The 21,813-nt window shown below is 42.1% G+C and overlaps 1 protein-coding gene across 1 annotated transcript in view; it reads left to right on the plus strand.

The window, feature by feature from the left end:
• The window catches only part of LOC132394355 (endothelin receptor type B-like), a 43,907-nt gene that overhangs the window by 17,238 nt on the left and 4,856 nt on the right, over nucleotides 1–21,813 (plus strand). The window contains exons 3-7 of the mRNA XM_059970398.1: nucleotides 3,083–3,195; nucleotides 3,273–3,477; nucleotides 5,679–5,828; nucleotides 10,343–10,476; nucleotides 16,904–17,012. Coding sequence (XP_059826381.1) covers nucleotides 3,083–3,195; nucleotides 3,273–3,477; nucleotides 5,679–5,828; nucleotides 10,343–10,476; nucleotides 16,904–17,012 — 711 coding nt within the window. The remainder of the gene's footprint in view (nucleotides 1–3,082; nucleotides 3,196–3,272; nucleotides 3,478–5,678; nucleotides 5,829–10,342; nucleotides 10,477–16,903; nucleotides 17,013–21,813) is intronic.

A 21,813-nucleotide genomic window follows, 5' to 3' on the forward strand; every position in this document is an offset into this window, starting at 1 on the left:
ACTTTTATCTACTTGATAGAGACTGAACTTCAAAGATAATGGATTAATTTAGAAAAAGCCGTGGGATTTCGTAATAGCAATATAAATATAAATCCTTTCCTTCTTCTACCAAGTTCACCCGTGGTAATTATATCCATTACTGCTGCATCATAATGGTTTACAATCAAAAACAAACTACTGACTTCTGAGATAGAATCAATGCATAACAGATGGGATTAACTGCAGAAGTCAATTTCCTAGATAAAATGAATTTGATAGGCTAGTGGCTTTCTTCCTTTCACAACACAAATTTTATGCCCTAATTAATAAGATGCTGTTTAAAACCTTTTCTTTTAATATACATCATAAATCAATTGCATATACTGCATTTGTTGATTATATCTTATCCTTCCACTGATTAGTCTAAATTGCTTTGAATTTCCCTGTTTTTCTGGTGTTGGTGCAGACATTTCTTTTTTTGGGAACTTTATTGAAGTAATATGTCAGTCATTAACAAAACTTAAAGGAAAAATGGTGAGAGCAAATGAAGCCAGTTTGTACAGATTGTATCCTTAATACGCCAAAATTTGTCACAAGCATCTTATCATAAACTAATTGTGTTTCTTATAAATGTTGTCATCTCATTTCAATGCTGCATTTTATCTGTGCCCTGATTTAGTGTTATTTAATGACCCTTCTGGAAAAGGCATACATATCTTGACTGGGGAAGGGAGATGTGACAAGATTGGAAGATTGGGGTGGGGTGGGGGGGGTATGAACCCAAGGTGGGAGGGGCTTCCATTCTGAATCTGGTGGCTGTAGTTTATTTTCCCTTTTGTTTCACTTGTGGTTTTCATCTGGGACTCTCTGACTCTCTGACGATTCAGCACCAGCACCAGCCTGAAGTATTTATGAAGTATTTAAGTAATTATTTATGTCGAAATGCTGTATTTCTTAAGATTATATTTTTCTTTGTTTGAGTATCAGATTGATACCTATTTTCAGAGAATTATCATTCTTGAGTTAACGGTAGGAGAAATTCTTTAGGTTTCTGCTCTGCTTGTCCTAGCCAGAGAATTCTGAGCAATCTGCAAAGACACTTTTAATAAGATAAGATAGAAAAAATAGAGAGCTATGTAGGACGGAAGGGTTAGATTGATCTTCAAATAGGTTTAAAGGTTGGCACAAAATCAAGGGTCTGTCTTTACTGTAATTTTCCTTGTTCTATATTCTAGTTCTTTTTTTCTCAAATCTACATTTATTTCCCAGCAGCATGTGAAGGTAAATCACATCATATAATGTTGTTGCAATTAATAGAATCTGAAGGAGAATCAGGTTTAATATCACCAGCATATGTCATGAAATTTGTTGACATGAGGCAGCAGTACAATGCAGTACATAATAATAGAAAAAATATTAATTATAGTAAGTATATATTGTATATATTAAATAGTTAAATTAAATAAGTAGTGTAAAAAAAAAGTAGTGAGGTGGTGTTCATGGGTTCATTGTCCATTCAGAAACCTAATGGCAGAGGGGAAGAAGCTGTTCCTGAATCATTAAGGGTGTGCCTTCAGGCTTGGCACAGTAGTGCAATGTGTTACAGGATTAATGAGTCCGGGTTCAATTCCTGTTGCTGCCTGCAAGGAGTTTGTACATTCTCCCCATGACTGTGTAGGCTTTCTCTGCGTACTCTGGGTTCCTCCCATGTTCAAAGATGTACCGGTTAGTAGATAAATTGGTCATTGTAAATTGTCACTGTGGTTAGCAGCTAACATTAAATCAAGCGTTTACTGGGTGGGCATGACTCAAAGGGCCAGAAGGGCCTATTCTGAGCTGTATCTCTATCAAAGATAATTAATCAATCAATCAATCAATCAATCAATCAGTTAATCAATCCTGTACCTCCTTCCTGATGGTAGCAAATCCCTGGATGATTAGGGTCCTTAATGATAGATCTATTCTCCAGGAAACATAAATAAGTGCAAAGGTATTTAAATCTGTTACAGAGCACAGCAAATTCATTGAAAGAATGCCCATCATGTAAATAAAATAGTTCTACCAAGCATCATTGTTTTCTCAGGAGGTCTTCAAATATGGAAAAAAGAATTAGGATAACCTGTGACAGTAATGGATGAAGACATGTTGAGAGATCTTCAGAAATGAAATAACTAGGATTTGAGAGAATCAAAATAAAGTAAAACAGTATCAAGTGTTGGATTAAATATTATTTGAAATTCAGTTACATGGTGTTCCTGGAGCAAAGCTTTGCCAGATGAAATGCAGAATGTGAGAGAAATAGCCTCTGCCCTGCAGTCAAACCATACGAACTGCAAAAAAAAATTACAACCATCTAGCTATAGGATTATCAGTTTGGAGTTGAAATTGCAATGTATGTAATCAATAACTTCAATACATTCCTATGAACTTACACTGCATGGCATCAACCCCAATAACTTTTGAATGTAAGCTTCAGATTACATACTCACCACACTGGTGGAGATAATGATCGTAACAAACTGAGGTGATGATTTGAAACATTGCATTTCTTCATCGTTAAGTTCATGTACAGAGTTGCTTTTGAAACCTGGTTGATACAGAACACCCTCATTGCTGTCAAGGTAAAAGGGATGAGAAAACTGGTGCCAGCATCACTGTAGAATGCAGAAAAGTGGAAGTTCAGAAAGGAAATGTGATAACCTTAGGTGGAAACCACAGGAAAGTGCAGAGGTCGCCTGAGTTCCTGTCGCAACTACTAACTCGTGGCTCTACTGGGAGGTGTGCAAGCATCATCTTCAACTGGATTTAGTCGTGAAGAATGCCTGAGGTCACTAATACTTTTCCAACATTAAATTAGTATTAGAGGTACTGAAGGCAAGTGTTGAAAGCAGAACATGAGTCACTCATTTAGACAAGAAGAGATAAGGGAATGGAAATTGGAAAAGGAAGAAAAGGCAGCTGAGAGAATAAGGCATAGTGTACAGATCTTTGCATAACAAATGCTCTGATAAATTAGTAACACTTAATTATTAACTTTGTTGATGTTACATTATTGAAAGCTCCAGTCTCACAAAAACAAAACATTTGTGCTTTTTGCTTCCAGCTCCACGCTGAAGATTGGCCTTTTGGGGTGGAAGTATGTAAACTTCTGCCGTTTATGCAGAAAGCATCTGTTGGCATCACTGTTCTCAGTCTCTGTGCACTCAGTATAGACAGGTAACTTACAGTGTGTTTCTTTCTTGAATCTTGCTGTCAGAAAACACATCCGATTTATTGTAGAGTTTCACTTTTAGGTATCGAGCAGTGTTGTCCTGGAGTCGTATTCAAGGCATCAGAGTTTCCACGTGGACGGTTATTGAAATTATAGTCATCTGGGCATTGTCAATTATCCTGGCGGTTCCTGAATTCATAGCCTTTGATCTGCTAGAAATCAACTATCGAGGAAAGATGTACAGAGTCTGTATGATTCCTCCCATGCAGAAAACTAAGTTCATGCAGGTATATGCTTATATATTTTCATTGTGCTGTAGGGAATCAGACATACTAATGTGATATTTTGGGCAACTTATTAAATAAAACTGTAGTATCTATCTAGTCCATGAATAGATAACTGTTAATCAACATCTGAAAAAAAAGAGAGACAGTTTTCTGTGGTAATTATAGATATTTTAAAGTAATTGATAACGTTTAAAATGTAGTCTTATTCTGGTGAAGAATCCAGAACTAAAATACTCAACTGTCACAGTTTAAAAATTTAACCTGTGCAAGGAAAGTAGTACCATTTGATCATGTTATTATCATTTGATGGTTCAGGCTAAAACAGGATGGAAGTATCACTCACTTCAATGCTGAACTGACTCTCAACCTATAGATACACTTCCAAGCACTCTACTACTCATATTCTCAGTATTATTTATTTTCTTTTTTATTTATTATTTGCATGATTTGTCCTCTTTTGCACATTGGTTGTTTGTCGATCTTTGTTATGTATGGTTTTTCATTAATTCTACTGTATTTCTCACTTTGCTGGCAACACATGCAAGAAAATGAACCTCAAGGTGGTATATGGTAACATATACGTACTTTGATAATAATCTTGCTGTGAATTTTGAACTTTGATATGTTCCAAACAAAGAACTTTGTCCATTGGAAAAACATATAATCTGGGGAACAATGAGAACCTGTAGATCTTGTTTCATTTCCCGTTGAATCCGGATCCACAGTACGTAAAGGAAAAGTCCCTTTCTTTCAGACAGATCCAAGGATATTAGAGTTTTGAATCTTAAATCAGTTCAAATGAAACAACTGGCCAAAGTACACACACAAAACTGTTATACTTTAAAGTACTATTAATGAAAGACCTAGAAGTTTATTCTGAGTAGAAATATGAATACTTTACTATGTTTGATTTCAAAAGTACATTTAATGTCAGAGAAATGTGTACAATATACATCCTGAAATTCCTTTTCTTTGCAACCATCGATGAAAGCAGAGGAGTGCCCAAAGTATGAATGACAGTTAAATGTTAGAACCCTCCCTCCAACTTATCCGTCCCGTGTGTAAGCAGCAGCATAGCAACGATCCCGCTCCCCCACCAGCAAAGAAAGCATCGGTGCGAGCACTCAAGCATGAAGCAAACATCAATAAAGACACAGACCTGTAGTACTCCAAACACTACTCCCTCACCTGGTAATTCAGCATTCCACAGACTCTCTTTCTCCCTAATAAGGGAAAAAGAGGTGTCTCTGTTTCACAGCGAGAGGAGAGGCGTAACAAACAACTCGCTGATTTACAATGTTAAAAGTCCGTTGCATCGCTTTTTCTGAGCTCTTTGCCAAAGACCTTGAGACTCTGGGCACACAGCCAGCAGCCAGCTTGCTGCTTTCGATCTTCTGTATCCCACGACACACCGATTCCCTGCGGAGGGCACTGACCTAGAGTTCGCCCACTTCCAGAGCCACGAAATCTAGTCCCCCAAGCTACGTCCTTGGCTATATCAAATAGAGGCCGGTCGTGAGACCCCGAGAGCAGTCCCAGTCTCACAAAGTATCAAAGTCAGCATGAAACTCCAGATCAGGGTCATCAAAAGAACCCTGAAAGGAAAAAATAGAGATATTAAAGCTAGAAATAGAGCTGTTTCTAAAGATGCAAGCAAAGAAGTTGCTGTTAAGCTCCATCTCCTAAACTGCACCCCTATTTTGATATTTGTGTCCCAAAAAGTGAACACAGTAATTATCTTTTATTTTTTTAGTCATTCAACACACAGAACAAGGATATGCAGCTGGTGGGGTATTGATTTTGCTCTAATGTCACAAATTTGCTGTACCAATGAAGAATCCTGTCTATTTCCAGCAAAGCCATGGATATAGGGACAGAACAGCATCATGAATTCTCAATCGAGGAACTCATAATCTCACCAGTTCCATAGTGTCCCAAGGAATTAAACTAACCCTTCAGCACAATGCTACCTGAAAAGAATTCTGCTTTTGTTCTTTTTTTCTTTAAACCCATTACTTTCTTTTTAAAGAAATTTATGAGATGAAAAACAGTATAGGAGAGAACTTTCCAGGTGATAAACTTAGACACTAATACAGAGAATCAAAGCTGCTTGCATCTTATGTAGGTAGGAATGAAGGTGTGACACCTTCAACATCCAAAACTAGCCTAATTATGTGCATTTTTCATTTTTCCACTTACAGTTCTACAAAGTAGCGAAAGACTGGTGGTTGTTAGCCTTTTACTTCTGTATGCCTCTAGCATGCACAGCTCTGTTTTACTCTTTAATGACCCGTGAGTTGTTACAGAAGAAAACTGGGATGCAGATTGCTCTGAATGATCACCTGAAACAGGTACGCAACTTACGTTAGAATTGTAATTTTGCAGTTTTAGTTTACAGTATTTCATAATTAAAGTAAGGTCAGTGGCTGGTACTAAATATTGAGACTAATATGTTTTTTCTCTCCATTAAGTACACATGGTATGACTCATGGAAGACTTCAGAGCAATAAATATGGGCCTTGAAATTTCTTAAAAATGTTACCACATTCCCAGCCTCACCTTAAGGTTTTGAGAAGATGCTGCCTGCATTTTCAGGAGATTAAACAGAATGCAAATAAAGTCAAATCAAAGTCAAGTTTATTGTTAGCTACAAGTACGTGTACATGTATGCACAGGAGCAATGAAAATTGAAATCATCACAGGCACATAGCATCATATAACACTGGACAACAAATGTTTTCAAAAGTGTTGCTTCCTCAGAATTTTTTTTTGTTTATGATAGACTGCTTGAAGATGAACACAAATATAATTTCAGACTAGTTGTAGCACATACAAATTTGGAGAAACAACAAATTAATTTTTATTGAATATAATGTGTTTAATTGAATAATGGTGCTGATGCTTTGCAATAGTTCAACTAAGTTAAAAATATTTTGCTAATGATTTTCATTTGTACTCAGTGTCTGAGGCTTCTCACTTCAGTGTCCAACAATAATTCACCAGCATTGATGGATTCCAGTTGCCCTGGTATCTTTTCTCCATGACCACAATGTCCTGGTGAAACCTTTCACCATGCTCATTACTAACAGCACCAAGATTTGCAGGGAAGAAGTCTAAATGGGAATACAGAAAATGAATCTTTAGTGACATGTTGCACTTCGTAGTTTTATATGCTTTCAACCAGCTGCATGTAGTTTGGTGCTCTGTAGATGCCGAGAGAAAAATTCATCAACTTCCTTGAATGTGATTTTCTCCGGTCCCACTGGAAATTCTTCAAATTGCCTGTCACTGATGACCTGTATGATTTGTGGACCAACAAAAATGCTTTCCTTAATCTTGGCATTAGTTATTCTGGGAAACATCTGTCTCAAATATCAAAATCCTTCATAGAAATTTTTGTGCCTGGTTATAGCAAATTCCATCCTTACAGTCCTGAACCCAGTAATTATTACTAAAACCTGTCCTGCCGTGCAGCAGCCGCACGGCCTAAGCATGCCTGGACAAGATAGGAAACTTCCCAGCTTTCAATGTAGGCAACATTTTAATTGACTTGAATTATGAATTGACATAATAAACATAAGTGATTTCAAAAAATGGTGCATGATAGGGAAATTTCATGGTAATTTTCATGATCAGTAGCCCAAAATTCATAAGATACACCTGAAGGTATTCAGGAAGTGAAACCTTTGTTGTCCAGTGTAATCAGCATTCAGAAGAAAAGCATAAATTCAAGACTACTTTTATGAGAAAGAACACAATTAGAACAAATTAAATCCATTTTAGACATCTAGACTGATCAGCAGCATGTTTTCATTTCATTAACTCTGTTTGTGTTCCACCACTATTTTCCATTCCCTTTTATTAGCTTACTCTTCACAATCCTGCTTCCCACCAAACCCCCAACAGCACTAATTCCTTCCACTCTGTCCTCCAACACCATCCACCCCCTCCACCATCATCCACACTCTCCACCAGTACCACCAATTCTCTGCACTACAACCATCCACTGTGTATGGTTGTGTATATTTATTTATTTCTCTGCATACGCATGTATGTATGTATGCACTTGCAGTTTGTCTTCTTTTGCACATCGGTTGTTTGTCAGTCTTTATGTGCAATCTTTCATTGATTCTTTTGTAAGTCTTTGTTCTACCGTGAATGCCCACAAGAAGTAGAATCTCAGGATAGTATATGTGACATAAACATAATCTGATAATAAATTTACCTTGAGCTTTGAACAGCTCCCTATGCTTGTGCCCAGTGAAAAATGCGTTTGATTGTGGACTACAAAGCTGTGGCTGACAAAGAGGAAATTTTTGTGTAACTAACATGCTTTGTTCAATGCTTTCATTAACTTCTATAATATTCTAAAACTTTACTCATTTATATCATTGTTAATGACTACTAAGATGAGAAACCTGGACAATTGCCCAGGTGGACAATGAGCATTTTCAGTTAACAAAACAATTTTCTGGACATGGCTTGTTCTGTTCATCCACGAGAGTCCTTGTATTATCCAAGATTAGCATTGCATTCGGTACCTCATTGTTTAGCTATTGAGTCATAAACACAAAACTCTGGAGGAGCTCAGCAAGTCAGGTAGCATCTATGGAGGGCATTAAACAGTTGTTGTTTCAGGGCGAGCCTCTTCATCGGGATTGGTTTCTGCCCCATCTCTTCCAGATCTGATAAAGGGGCTTGGTTCAAAATATCAACTGTTTATTTTCCTTCATAGATGTTGCCTGACCTAGTGCATTTCTCTATCATATTTGTGTGTATTGCTCAAGATTTCCAGCTTCTGCAGAATATCTAGTAGCTCTCCCAGAGCCCACCTGGGCCAGTGCAGTGAGCATTTTGGATCCACAGAAGTTAGTTTATGGGATTGGGGCAATGCACTTGATCGAATGCATGCCAATGGCTCTGGAGTACCTAAAGCTCTATCCAGTTAGCCTATACCAAATGAGGGTAGATTAAAGCTGTAGAACTCAAGCTAAAAGATACAGTATGCAACTTCGAGAAAAACAGTAATATTCATATTATTTGGAGAATTAAAATTTTTAAGACATTGGAAGACTTCTGCAAGAAAAATAAAACTTTATAAGAATGTAAAATAATTCCAGATGAAGGGTCTGAGCTCAGAATGTCTACTCTTTATATTCCCTTCCATAGACGCTGCTTGTCTTGCTGAGCTCCCTCCGGGTTTTGTGTGAGTTGCTCAAGCTAGAGGTTGATTAACACTGTCATTTAAGCAGGTGCAAATCAGCTCCTTTTTTTTTCAAAACAATGGAAGTAATTGTTAGAGTGAATCTGTTTCCTCAGCCAATAAGGCCATACTGGCCATCTAATACTCAGGAACACAGGTCTGTACTTCAAAATGTAAGTGGTAATAAGATCATGTACAAACTTGAATCTAATTGCTTTGTGCTGATCTCCATTTTGAACATTAGCCTTGTACCCTAATATTGCTTTGTAGTTCAAAGGTGAATACACAATCCATTTTAATAAAAATTTTAAAGAATATAGTTCTGTTCCTGTCAGCAAAAAACTAAATATCCCAGTTAGGAAAAATGTTGATGAACATATAAATGTTTTGCCAAGAAATGTTCCACTCCAATCAAGATTAGATGAAATTTGCCAATTTAATCTCTGTTCTTTGCTTCAGTTGATTATCCGTCAACAATGTGCAGGCTATTTAAACAGAGCGAAACAGACAGTTCAGTGCATCACAAACCTCTATGTATCATATCTGATCTCACACATTCTCAAAGTACAGAACATGAATTATCACATGACCACCTCGTCAGTTGCTGATATCTATTGTACGTTAAGCTCTGATTTTTATCTCAAGTCCTCTTTCATGACTCCATTACTAGCATTCATATTACAGCCTATTCAAAGCGAACGTGAGATGTATGCTAGTAAATTTTCATTGCACTATTTTCAAAGCTATTGCCTTCCAGTAACTGGGTACCTCACGTCTGATAATGGTTTGCACAACTCTGGCACCTATTTGCATTTACGATCCATTAACACCAATCTCCAAATTCTATTCAATTTTTTTTTTCAAAGCTTGTATTTATACCTTTAGGATGAAATATACTCAAATGGTCCATTAATACCCTCAATTAAAACTTAAACCACAGTGTTTACTCCACTCTGAATTATTTTCCAGTAAAATCGAAATAGTTTGTGCTTCATATTTTCTCAAGACAAAGAAGGATTCAACATATTCAGTCTATGGCAGTTCATAAGGTAGTTGTATTCCCCCATTCATTTCTCTGTAACTGATCCACCCCACATCCACATGAATTCTGCCACACTCCTACACCGATGGTAATCCTACAGTGGCCATTTGACTTACTAATGTGCAAACGTTTGGAAGTCAGACGTAACCATAGCATTTGGTGGAAACCCTGATAATCACAGGGATATTGTGCAGACTTGGTACCCAGAAGCCTGAGATCAAGTATAAATCCATGTGGTTGGACTGCAACATCCTTAAACACTGAAGTGCAACAGTCACCTATTTGTCCAGTCTGTGGAAGTTCATGAAGAAACAACTCTGCACCTCATTCCTTCAAACATTGTTGTAATGAATACATATTAGCATAATCAGTCAATTCTAATCCCGTGATAGAAACCCATGCCAAGCACCTTGCTTTTATCTGTTTCATGCATCAATGGATGTTCGTCATGTAAATATTGAGGATTTGCTACTCAATTACTGAAGTGGAAATAGTTTATTTAACAACATTCCTTTAAGAGTCAAATCTGTTAATGCCCATCATCATCAAAGTGTCTTTGAAGACTTATCTTGTCTGTCCTTCAATGGTCATTGAATGATATTCTAATCATTCACTTACAGCGGCGGGAAGTAGCAAAGACTGTGTTCTGCCTCGTGCTTGTTTTTGCCCTCTGTTGGCTTCCACTACACCTTAGCAGGATTTTAATGAAATGTATCTACAATGAAAATGATCCCAACAGATGTGAACTCTTGAGGTAAGGCTGAACAGGGCAACGCCTTCCATTCCTTCTGGGTAGCTTCCACCCAACAGCATGAATATCGATTTCTCCTTCCAGTTAAAAAAATTCCCTCCCCTTCTCCCCTAGCCCACATCTTCTATTCCCTACTTGGGCTTTTTAGCTCTTCCCACTTGCCTATCACTTGCCCCTGGGTCCCCTCCTCCTTCTCTTTTTCCTATGGTCCACTCTCCTCTCCTATCAGATTCCTTCCTCTCTAGCCCTTTACCTTTCCCACCCACCTGACTTCACCTATAACCTCTCCAACCTCCTTTCCTTCCCCCCACCATTTTATCCCAGTGACTTTCCGCTTCCTTTTCAGTCCTGAAGAAGGATCTCAGCCCAAAGCATTACCTGTTTATTCATTTCCATAGATGCTGTCCAACCCGCTGAGCTCCTCCAGCATTTTATGTGTGTTATTAATCAAAGTTGCCAGGTTACCAAAAGAGTGCAGTGTACATAAGATTTATCAAAGAAACAGATTCTGAGGTTAAATTAGGATTAAATTGGAATTAATTAGGATAAGTAGCATAGAAGCAGGATGATTTTGCAGAAAAATATGTGGCTGAGAAGCTAATGCAGTGGGCAGGGCATCAGCTTCCTGGATCATTGGGATCTCTTCTGGGGGGAGGTATGACCTGTACAAAAATGACGAGTTGTACCTGAACACAAGAGGGGACAAATAATACCCAAAATAGAATTTGGGTAAATCAATGGGAAGTATTCTTAGAGATGGTATATATAATTATCTGGATAGACAGGGTCTGATTAGGAACAGTCAGCATGGATTTGTGCATGGAAAGTCATGTTGGACAAATCTTATTAAATTTTTTGAAGAGGTTACTAGGAAAGTTGACAAGGGTAAAGCAGTGGATATTGCCTATATGGAATTCAGTAAGGCCTTTGACAAGGTTCCACACAGGTTAGTTAGGAAGGTTCAATCATTAGGTATAAATATTGAAGTAGTAAAATGGATTCAACAATGGCTGGATGGGAGAGGCCAGATTACTGTTTGTCAGGTTGGAGGCCAGTGACTAGTGGTGTGCCTCAGGGATCTGTACTGGGTCCAATGTTGTTTGTCATATACATTAATGATCTGGATGATGGGGTGGTAAATTGGATTAGTAAGTATGCATTTGATACCAAGATAGGTGGCATTTTGGATAATGAAGTAGGTTTTCAAAGCTTGCAGAGAGACTTAGGCCAGTTAGAAGAGTGGGCTGAAAGATGGCAGATGGAGTTTAATGCTGATAAGTTTGAGGTGCTACATTTTGGTAGGACTAATCAAAATAGGACATACATAGTAAATGGTAGGGTATTGAGGAATGCAGTAGAGCAGAGTGATCTATGAATAATGGTGCATAGTTCCCTGAAGGTAGAATCTCATGTGGATAGAGTGGTGAAGAAAGCTTTTGGTATGCTGGCCGTTATAAATCAGAGCATTGAGTATAGGAGTTGGGATGTAATGTTCAAATTGTACAAGGCATTGGTAAGTCCAAATTTGGAGTATTGTGTACAGTTCTGGTCACCGAATTATAGGAAAGATGTCAACAAAATAGAGAGAGTACAGGGGAGATTTACTAGAATGTTACCTGGGTTTCAGTACCTAAGTTACAGAGAAAGTTTGAACAAGTTAGGTCTTTATTCTTTGGAGCTTAGAAGGTTGAGGGGGGACTTGATAGAGGTATTTAAAATTATGAAGGGGATAGATAGAGTTGATGTGGATATGCTTTTTCCATTGAGCGTAGGGGAGATTCAAACAAGAGGACATGAGTTGAGAGTTAGGGGGCAAAAGTTTAGCGGTAACATGAGGGGGAACGTCTTTACTCAGAGAGTGGTACTTTACTGGAATGAGCTTCCAGTAGAAGTGGTAGAGGCAGGTTTAATATTGTCATGTAAAGTAAAATTGGATAGGTATATGGACAGGAAAGGAATGGAGGGTTATCGGCTGAGTGCAGGTCGGCAGGACTAGGTAAGAGTAAGCGTTCGGCATGGGCTAGAAGGGCCGAGATGGCCTGTTTCAGTGCTGTAATTGTTATATGGTTATATTCTCATAGACACGTTTGTAGAGCTGTTGGGGAGGGCTTAAATTAATTTGGCAGGGAATAGGAACCGGAGTGAAGGGACTGAGGATAGGATGGATGTTAAAAAGCAAAGATAGCATGCAGTCAGACTGACAGACAGATGTCAGGATAAAATTGCAGCCAGTAGGGTGAGTACCAGTGCATTTGGGATGCAAAATCAAAAAGGGTAGCAAATACAGAACTCAAAGTGTTATATCTTAATGCACAGAGTATAAGAAATAAGGTGCATAATCTGGTTGCATAATCTGATTGCCAGGTGCGATGTTGTGGTCATCACTGAATCATGGCTGAAGGATGGTTGTAGTTGGGAGCTGAATGTTTAAAGTTACACGTATTGGAGGGATAGGAAGGTAGGCAGAGGGTTTGGCATGGCTCTGCTGGTAAAGAATGACATCAAATCAGTAGAAAGATGTGACATAGAATTGGAACTGTTGAATCCTTGTGGAATGAGTTAAGAAACTGTAAGGTTAAAAGGACCCTAATGGCTGTTATATACATGCCTCTCAACAGTAGATGGGATATGGACCACAGGTTACAAAGGGAAATAGAAAAGGCGTGTCAATAGGGCAATGTTATGATAGTCACGGGAGATGTGGAATGAGCTTCCTGTAGAAGTAGTAGAGGCCAGTTCAGTTGTGTCATTTAAGGTAAAATTGGATAGGTATATGAACAGGAAAGGAGTGGAGGGTTATGGGCTGAGTGCGGGTAAGTGGGACTAGGTGAGATTAAGAGTTCAGCACAGACTAGGAGGGCCGAGATGGCCTGTTTCCGTGCTGTGATTGTTATATGGTTATGGTTATTTTAACATGCAGGTCAATTGACAAAATCAAATTGTTAATGGGTCTGAAGAGAGTGAGCTTTTTGAATGAGTTCAAGATGGCTTTTTAGAGCATTTTGTCATTGAACCTACTAGGGAAACATCAATACTGGATTAGGTATTATATAATGAACTGGAGGTGATTAGGGAGCTTAAGGTAAAAGAATGCTGAGGAAGCAGTGATCACAATATGATTGAGTTGAAATTTGATAGGGAGAAATTAAAGTCTGACATAGAAGTATTTTGGTGGAGTAAAGGAAATTACTTTGGTATGAGAGAAGAGTTGGTCAAAGTAAATTGGAAGGAGATTCTGCCAGGGATAACAGTAGAGCAGCGATGGTGTAAGTGTTTGGGAAAAATGAAGAAGGTGCAGGATAGATGTATTCCAAAAACAAAAAAAATACTCAAATGGTAAAATAGTACAACCATGGCTGACAAGGGAAGTCACAGCTATAGTAAAAGCAAAAGAGAGCACATTCAACAAAGCAAAAATTAGTGGGAAGATAGAAGATTGGGAAGCTTTTAAAACCCTACACAGACCAACTAAAACAATCATTAGGAGGGAAAAGGTGAAATATGAAGCAAGTTAGCAAACAATATCAAAGTAGGTAGTAAAAGCTTTTTTAACTGAAAGATAGATGCGAATAGACATAGGACTGCCAGAAAATGAGACCGGAGAAATAATAACGGGAAACAAGGAGATGACAGATGAACTAAGTGAGCATTTTCCATCAGTCTTCACTATAGAAGACACTTCCAGTGTGCTGTATGTTGAAGGTTATGAGGGAAGAGAAGTGAGTGCAGTTTCTATTACAAGGAAGAAGGTGCTCAAAAAGCTGAAAGACCTAAGGGTACATAAGTCAACTGAACCTATGAACTGCACCCAGGGGTTCTGAAAAAGGTAGCGGTAGAGATTGTGGAGGCAGCAGTAATGATCTTTCAAAATTTGTTGGCTCTGGCATGGTGCTAGAAGACTAGAAAATCACAAATGTCACTCTGCTCTTCAAGAAAGGAGGATGGCAACAGAAAAGATATTATAGACCATCTAGCCTGACATAAATGGTTGGGAAGGTGTAGGAGTCAATTAATAAGGATAAGTCCTATGGAGTACTTGGTAACAGAGGACAAGATGGTACAAAGTCAGCATGGTTACTTTAAGGGAAAATTTTGCTTGACAAACTTATTGGAATTCTTTGAGATTACAAATAGGCTAAAGGGAATAGAGTGCATGTTGTATATTTGTACTTTCAGAAGGACTTTGACAAGCTGTCTCACATGGGGCTGCTTTCCAAGTTAAGAGCCCATGATATTACAGTAAAGTTACTGCCATGATTAAAGCATTGGCTGATGGGTAGGAGTCAGTGAGTGGGAATAAAGGGATCCTTTTCTGGTTGGCTGCCAGTGACTAGTAATGTTTTTGCAGGGGTCAGTGTTGGGACCGCTTCCTTTTATCCTGTATATCAATAATTTAGATGATGGAATAGATGGCTTTGTTGCCAAGTTTGCAGATGATACAGAGATTGGTGGAGGGGCAGGTAGTGTTGGGGAAACAGGTAAGTTGCAGAAGGACTTAGAAAGATTAGGAGAATGGGCAAGAAATTGGCAAATGAAACACAATGTTGGAAAATGCATGGTCTAGCACTTTGGTAGAAGAAATAAATGTGTAGGCTATTTTCTAAATGGAGAGAAAATCCAAAAATCTGAGATGCAAAGGAACTGGAGAGTGCTTGTGCAGAACCTAAAGGTTAACTTTCAGGCTGAGTCATTGGAGAGGAAGGCAAATGAAATATTAACATTTATTTCAAGAGGTCTAGAATATCAGAGCAGGGTTTTGCTGTCGGGGCCTTATAAGGCACCGTTAAGGCCTCTCTTTGAGCATTGTGAACAGTTTTGGGCTCATCATCTAAGGAAAGATGTGTTGGCATTGGAAAGGCTTCAGTGGATCTTCACAAGGACAATTCCGGGAATGAAAGGGCTATCATACAAGAGACGTTTGATTGCTGGAGTTTAGAAGGAGGAGAGGGAATCTCATTCAAACCTTTTGAATGTTCTAAGGCCCAGATAGAGTAGATATGGAAAGGATGTTTCTCATGGTGGGGAGTCTGGGACAAGAGGGTACTGCCTCAGGATAGAGGGGCCTCCACTTCAAACAGAGATGTGGAGAAATTTATTTAGCCATAGGGCAGTGAATTTGTTACCACAGGCAAGCTGTGGAGGCCAGGTCGTTGGACGTATTTAAGGCGGAGATTGATAGGTTCTTGATTGGACACAATATCAAAGGTCATGGAGGAAAGGCCAGGGAGTGAGGCTGAGGAGGGGAAAAATGATCAGCCATGATTGAAAGGTGGAGCAGACTCGATAAGCCAAATGGCCTAATTCTGCTCCTTTGTATTATGGTCTTAAAGTCTTGTATATATTGTTAGAGTGTTAAATAAAGCAAAATTTTAGACTTTTCAATCTGACATTGAAGATCTCTTAGACCATAAGTCGTAGGAGCAGAATTAGGCCATCTGCTTATCGAGTCTGCTCCACTATTTGATCATAGATAACTTACAGTATTTTCCTTCTTCACCCATTCTCCCACATTCCCCCAGAGCCTTTGATGCCCTTAGTAATAAAAAGCCTATCAACCTCTCTTTAAATATATCTGGTGATATGGCTTCCACAGCCATTTGTGGCAATAAATTTCAAGCTTATCAAGTCAATACCAGTTCACAGAACAACCCCATCAATCTCATTACCTACTTATTTCTCTGTAAAATATTCTCCTCGTATTCCCACCAACTCCCCTTCTGACACCTCCAGATGTCATCCGTGAGTAACACTAAGGGTGATTTACAGTGAAAAACTAACCTGCGTAAGTTTGGGATGGGGAGGGAAAACGCACACTATCACAGGGAGATTGTGCCTTCTCTACACAGACAACATGGGAGGTCATAATCAAGCCTGAGGCCCTGGAACAATGAGGCAGAAGTTTTTCTGGCAGTGCCACCTAGTATCAACAACACGGCAGCATGAAGAATTAGAAACTTCGTGTCACTTCTCCCAGTGGGAAGGTGTGATTTCATTTAGCACTGGGCATTCTGTGATGTAATGGAAGTGGGGCAGGAGCAAAGCAGTTGTGACCACATAAGTCCATAGTATATCCAGGTAGGATTAGGTCAAGTCTGCCCCTCCCATTCTCTTCTATTCTCACCATGATCTAATCTCTTTACCAATGAAGAAGTCATCGATGTCTGCTTTAAAGACACCCAATGAGTTAGCTTCCATTGTCTTCTGTGGCAACATATTCACAATTCTTGGTCTGAAAGAAATGCATCCTCATCTCAGTTTTGAAGGAGCTGATAAACTGTTATCTATGTCCCTACCATTCTAATATTTTAATTTATGACTAATTATAATTTGTTATGATCATTGCCTGTCAATGTTAGAAAAGTTTATTGCATGATAAAATATTCCAATGGCTATAAGTAATCATTTCTAATGAGTTTGTATTCCTTTCTAGCTTTCTCCTGGTGTTGAATTACATTGGCATCAATATGGCTTCCCTCAACTCCTGCATCAATCCCATTGCACTCTACTTTGTCAGTAAGAGATTCAAGAACTGTTTTCAGGTAGCAGCATAATTCTTTTTAAAATCTGCATCCTAAAACATTTTACTGTTTGACACCAAGTAATTCAGTGATGGCTTTTAAAAGCATTAATTTGGCGACCCATTTTCTGCGCAGGCGAACCGGCTCACAAATAGCCAGCGCGCGGGGAGAGACTTTGGTAATGCACCTCTGATGTCAGTTCTGCCCGGAGAGGGCGGGCGCTAGGGATTAAATGCCAGCGCCGCGAAGTTTGAATAAACTAGTCTCGAAACGACTTACCGACTGCATGTCGTTATTTCAGCACTGTGTGTAGCACATCGCTACATTGGTGACCCCAACGGTCCAAATGGGATTTAGACCAAAGATGACCGACTCTTCATCTGTTCACGCAGTTTCACTAAAACTGCAGGCTTTCTGGACGCTGTGACCACACGTGTGGTTTAGCCAAGCAGAAGCCCAGTTCCAGATTCGGCAGATATCTTCTGATTCCACGCATTACTATCACATGGTGAGCACCCTTGACCAGAAGACGGCCACCCAGGTTGTGGGTTTCATACAGTCGCCCTCGGAAGAAGGCAACTATGAAGCATTCAAGGCGCTGCTCATTGAGACCTTTGGCCTCTCATGGCGTGAGCGGGGTGCCCGCCTGCTTCACCTGGACGGTTTCGGAGACAGACTGCTGTCAGCATTGATGAATGAGATGCTGGCCCTGGCTGACGGACACAAGCCCTGCCTCATGTTTGAGCAAGCGTTCCTAGAGCAACTGCCCGAGGACATACGTCTGCTGCTGGCCGACATAGATTTCAGTGACCCCCGGAAGGTGGCAGCCCGGGCAGACGTGCTGTGGAAAGCCAAGAGGGAGAGCGTGGCATCCGTCAGTCAGAATACCAGGCCATGCGCCCAACAGCGGACCAGACCAAGCCCGGCCTGGCAGGGGAGCGCAAGCAACACAGAGGCAGGAGTGAGGAGGCCAGTGAACAGTGGTGTTTCTACCACCAGCGGTGGGGCACAAAAGCCCACCGTTGTCACCTGCGCTGCAAGGGCCAGGGCCAGAGCCAGCTGCCACTAATGACTAAGGCGGCTGGCCACCAGGACAGCCTCTTGTACGTCTGGGACAAACAGTCAGGATGCCACTTCTTGGTCGACACTGGAGTAGAAATCAGCATCTTGCCCCCGACGGGGTACAACACCCACAACAGGAAGCCAGGACCCACCCTGAGGGCCACAAACGGCAGCACAATACAGACCTCCAGCACCCGCACAGTGCAGCTGCCGTTTGGCATCAGCCGGTTCACGTGGGACTTCACACTGGCCGCGGTGGCCCAACCACTCCTGGGGGTGGTCTTCTTGCGAGTTCACAGCCTGCTGGTCGACTTGCAAGGGAAAAGACTGGTACATGTCTAGACTTTCCAGACGTTCTCCCTGGGTGAAGCCAAGTTGCCAGCCCCACACCTGGACTCCATCATGCTGTCGGACAACGAATTCACCAGAATCCTGCCGGACTTTCCATCGATTCTGGCACCATAGTTCACAGCAGCCATGCCCAGACACAGGGTACAGCACCACATTCCGACCCAGGGACCACCCTTCCACGCCTGCGCACGAAGGCTCCCCCCGGAAAAGCTCCGACTGGCGAAGGAGGAGTTCAAGAGGATGGAGGAATTGGGGATCATACGGAGGTCCGACAGCCCATGGGCCTCCCCCCTGCACATGGTGCCCAAAGCAGCTGGGGGTTGGAGACCATGCGGCGACTACCGCAGACTGAACGAGGCTACAACTCCAGACCGCTACCCCGTGCCGCACATACAGGACTTTACAGCAAACCTACACGGGGCAAGAATATTTTCCAAAATAAACCTCGTCCAGGGATACCATCAAATCCCAGTGCACCCTGAAGACATCCCCAGAACAGCACTTATCACCCCATTCGGCCTGTTCGAGTTCCTCCGAATGCCGTTCGGCCTGAAGAATGCCGCACAGATGTTCCAGCGGCTAATGGATGCGGTGGGACGTGACCTGGACTTTGCGTTCATCAATTTGGACGACACCCTTATAGTCAGCAGTAGTCGCCCGGAGCATTTGTCCCACTTCCACCAGCTCTACTCCCACTTGAGTGATTTCGGCCTCATGATCAACTGGGCCAAATGCCAGTTCAGTCTCGATACCATCGACTTCCTGGGCCACAGGATTACCAAAGATGGGGCAACACCTCTGCCCGCCAAGGTAGATGTGATCCAACACTTTGCCCGGCCCAACACAGTCAAAGGCCTACAGGAGTTTGTTGGTATGGTGAACTTCTACCACCGTTTCCTCCCCTCACCAGCCCGTATCATGCACCCTTTGTACACCCTGATGTTGGGTAAAGGCAAGGACATTACTTGGGATGGGGAGGCTGCGGCCTCTTTCGTTAAAGCCAAGGAAGCCTTGGCAGATGCCGCGATGCTGGTGCACCCCAGAACGGATGTTCCGACTGCACTCACGGTGGACACATCCGACACAGCAGTCAGTGTGGTGCTGGAGCAGCTCATCGAGGGGCACCGGCAACCCTTGGCATTCTTCAGCAAGCACCTACGACCACCTGAACTCAAGTACAGTGCTTTCGACCGGGAGCTGTTGGCACATTATCTGGCAATCCGGCATTTCAGGTACTTCTTAGAAGGCAGGCCATTCACCGCATTCACGGACCACAAATCGTTGACCTTCGCTTTCACGAAGGTGTCTGATCCCTGGTTGGCTCGCCAGCAGCGACATCCGTCCTACATCTCTGAGTACACGACGGACATCCAGCATGTCTCGGGAAAGGACAATGTTGTGGCGGCGCACTCTCCAGACCAGCTGTCCAAGCCCTGTCCCTGGGGGTGGACTATGCAGCACTGGCGGAGGCACAGCAGGCAGACGACGAGATTCCCAGCTACAGGACTGCAGTCTCGGGTTTGCAGCTGCAGGACTTTCTCGTAGGCCCAGGTGAGAGGACCCTCCTGTGCGACATGGCTACCGGCCAACCTCGCCCCATCGTCCCGGCAGCCTGGAGGTGGCAAGTTTTCGACTCCATACATGGTTTGGCGCACCCATCTATCACGACAACCATCCGGCTGGTCTCCAGCAAATTCGCGTGGCACGGACTTCGCAAGCAGGTCAGTGAATGGGCCAGAACGTGCGCACAGTGCCAAACAGCCAAGATGCAGCGGCACACTAAAGCCCCGTCGCAGCAGTTCGAACCCACCCACCGGAGGTTCAACCACATTCATGTGGATATCGTGGGCCCCCTACCAGTGTCCCGAGGAGTGCGGTACCTCCTAACTATGGTAGACCGGTTCACGAGGTGGCCAGAGGCGGTCCTGCTCACCGACACATCTGCCGATTCCTGCTCCCGAGCACTGATCGCAACCTGGGTAGCACGCTTCGGGGTACCAGCCCACATTACCTCTGGCAGAGGCGCCCAGTTCACCTTCAGCCTGTGGTCGGCTGTGGCCAGCCTGTTGGGAACGCAGCTACACCACACTACTGCCTACCACCCATAGTCGAACAGACTAGTGGAACGCTTCCCCTGTCACTTGAAGTCAGATCTCATGGCCTGCCTGAGAGGACCTAACTGGGTGGACGAGCTTCCCTGGGTCCTGCTTGGAATTCGTACAGCGCCCAAAGAGGATCTGCACACCTCGTCGGCCGAGTTGGTGTACGGCACACCCCTGGCCGTCCCGGGAGAGTTCATACCAGCCCCAAGGGGGCAAGAGGAAGAACCCGCAGTAGTCCTGGACAGACTACGCGAAAGGTTTGGCAATCTGGCCCCCGTACTGACTTCACAGCACGGACGGACCCCGACCCATGTACCCAAAGACCTGCAGCACTGTAAATTTATGATTGTACGAAGGGGCGGACACCGGGCACTGCTACAGCGACCATACGAGGGGCCGTTCAAGGTGATCAATAACAACAGGTCCACATACGTTCTGGACATTGGGGGGAGAGAGGAGGTTTTCACGGTGGACCGACTCAAACCAGCCCATGTGGACTTGGCGCAGCCGGTCGAGGTTCATGCACCGCGGCGCAGAGGCAGACCTCCCAAACAGAGGCTGATCCAGACTGTGGACATTGGGGGGTGTATCGCCGGTTCTGGGGGGGGGGGTTGTTATGTGGCGACCCACTTTCTGCGCAGGCGAACCGGCTCACAAATAGCCAGCTCGCGGGGGGGAGACTTTGGTAATGCACCTCTGACGTCATTTCTGCCCAGAGAGGGTGGGCGCTAGGGATTAAATGCCAGCGCCGCAAAGTTTGAATAAACTAGTCTCGAAATGACTTACCGACTGCGTGTCATTATTTCAGCGCTGTGTGTAGCACATCACTATATTAAATCATTTAAAGTCTAACAGATAATAAGCTAACCAGAATTATATTTGTGTGGCCCTATTACTGTTACATCTTAGCTAATGTATTTTGAAATAATCTTTTCATTTGTGCATACGTCTGAACAATAAAAATAGGTCAATTTTCATCTCAGTGACTGGTTCCAATCCTAGCTGACAAACAGGAACAAATAGCTTGGGCTATGTTTAATTGCACAATGATTTGCTGCATTGCAAGCAGATCCGAACAAGTCTGGATCTGGCAAGAATGGTGAGAAAGAACAATTGTGTCAGTGATAGTTAAAGTGACAGGGCAACTAAAGGCCATAGTCAAAATTGCATTGGGAACTAGAAAATTACTAATTTTCCGTAAGGCTATTGTATCCTATCTCAAGGGTACCCTCTTTTTCAGGGCTCTAAGGGCAGGCAATTCAAGCAAAAAAGGGGAATTGTAAGTTCACAGAAAGTGAATTATCAAA

The sequence above is a fragment of the Hypanus sabinus genome, chromosome 5 (assembly GCF_030144855.1).
Source record: "Hypanus sabinus isolate sHypSab1 chromosome 5, sHypSab1.hap1, whole genome shotgun sequence".
Classification (NCBI taxonomy): domain Eukaryota; kingdom Metazoa; phylum Chordata; class Chondrichthyes; order Myliobatiformes; family Dasyatidae; genus Hypanus; species Hypanus sabinus.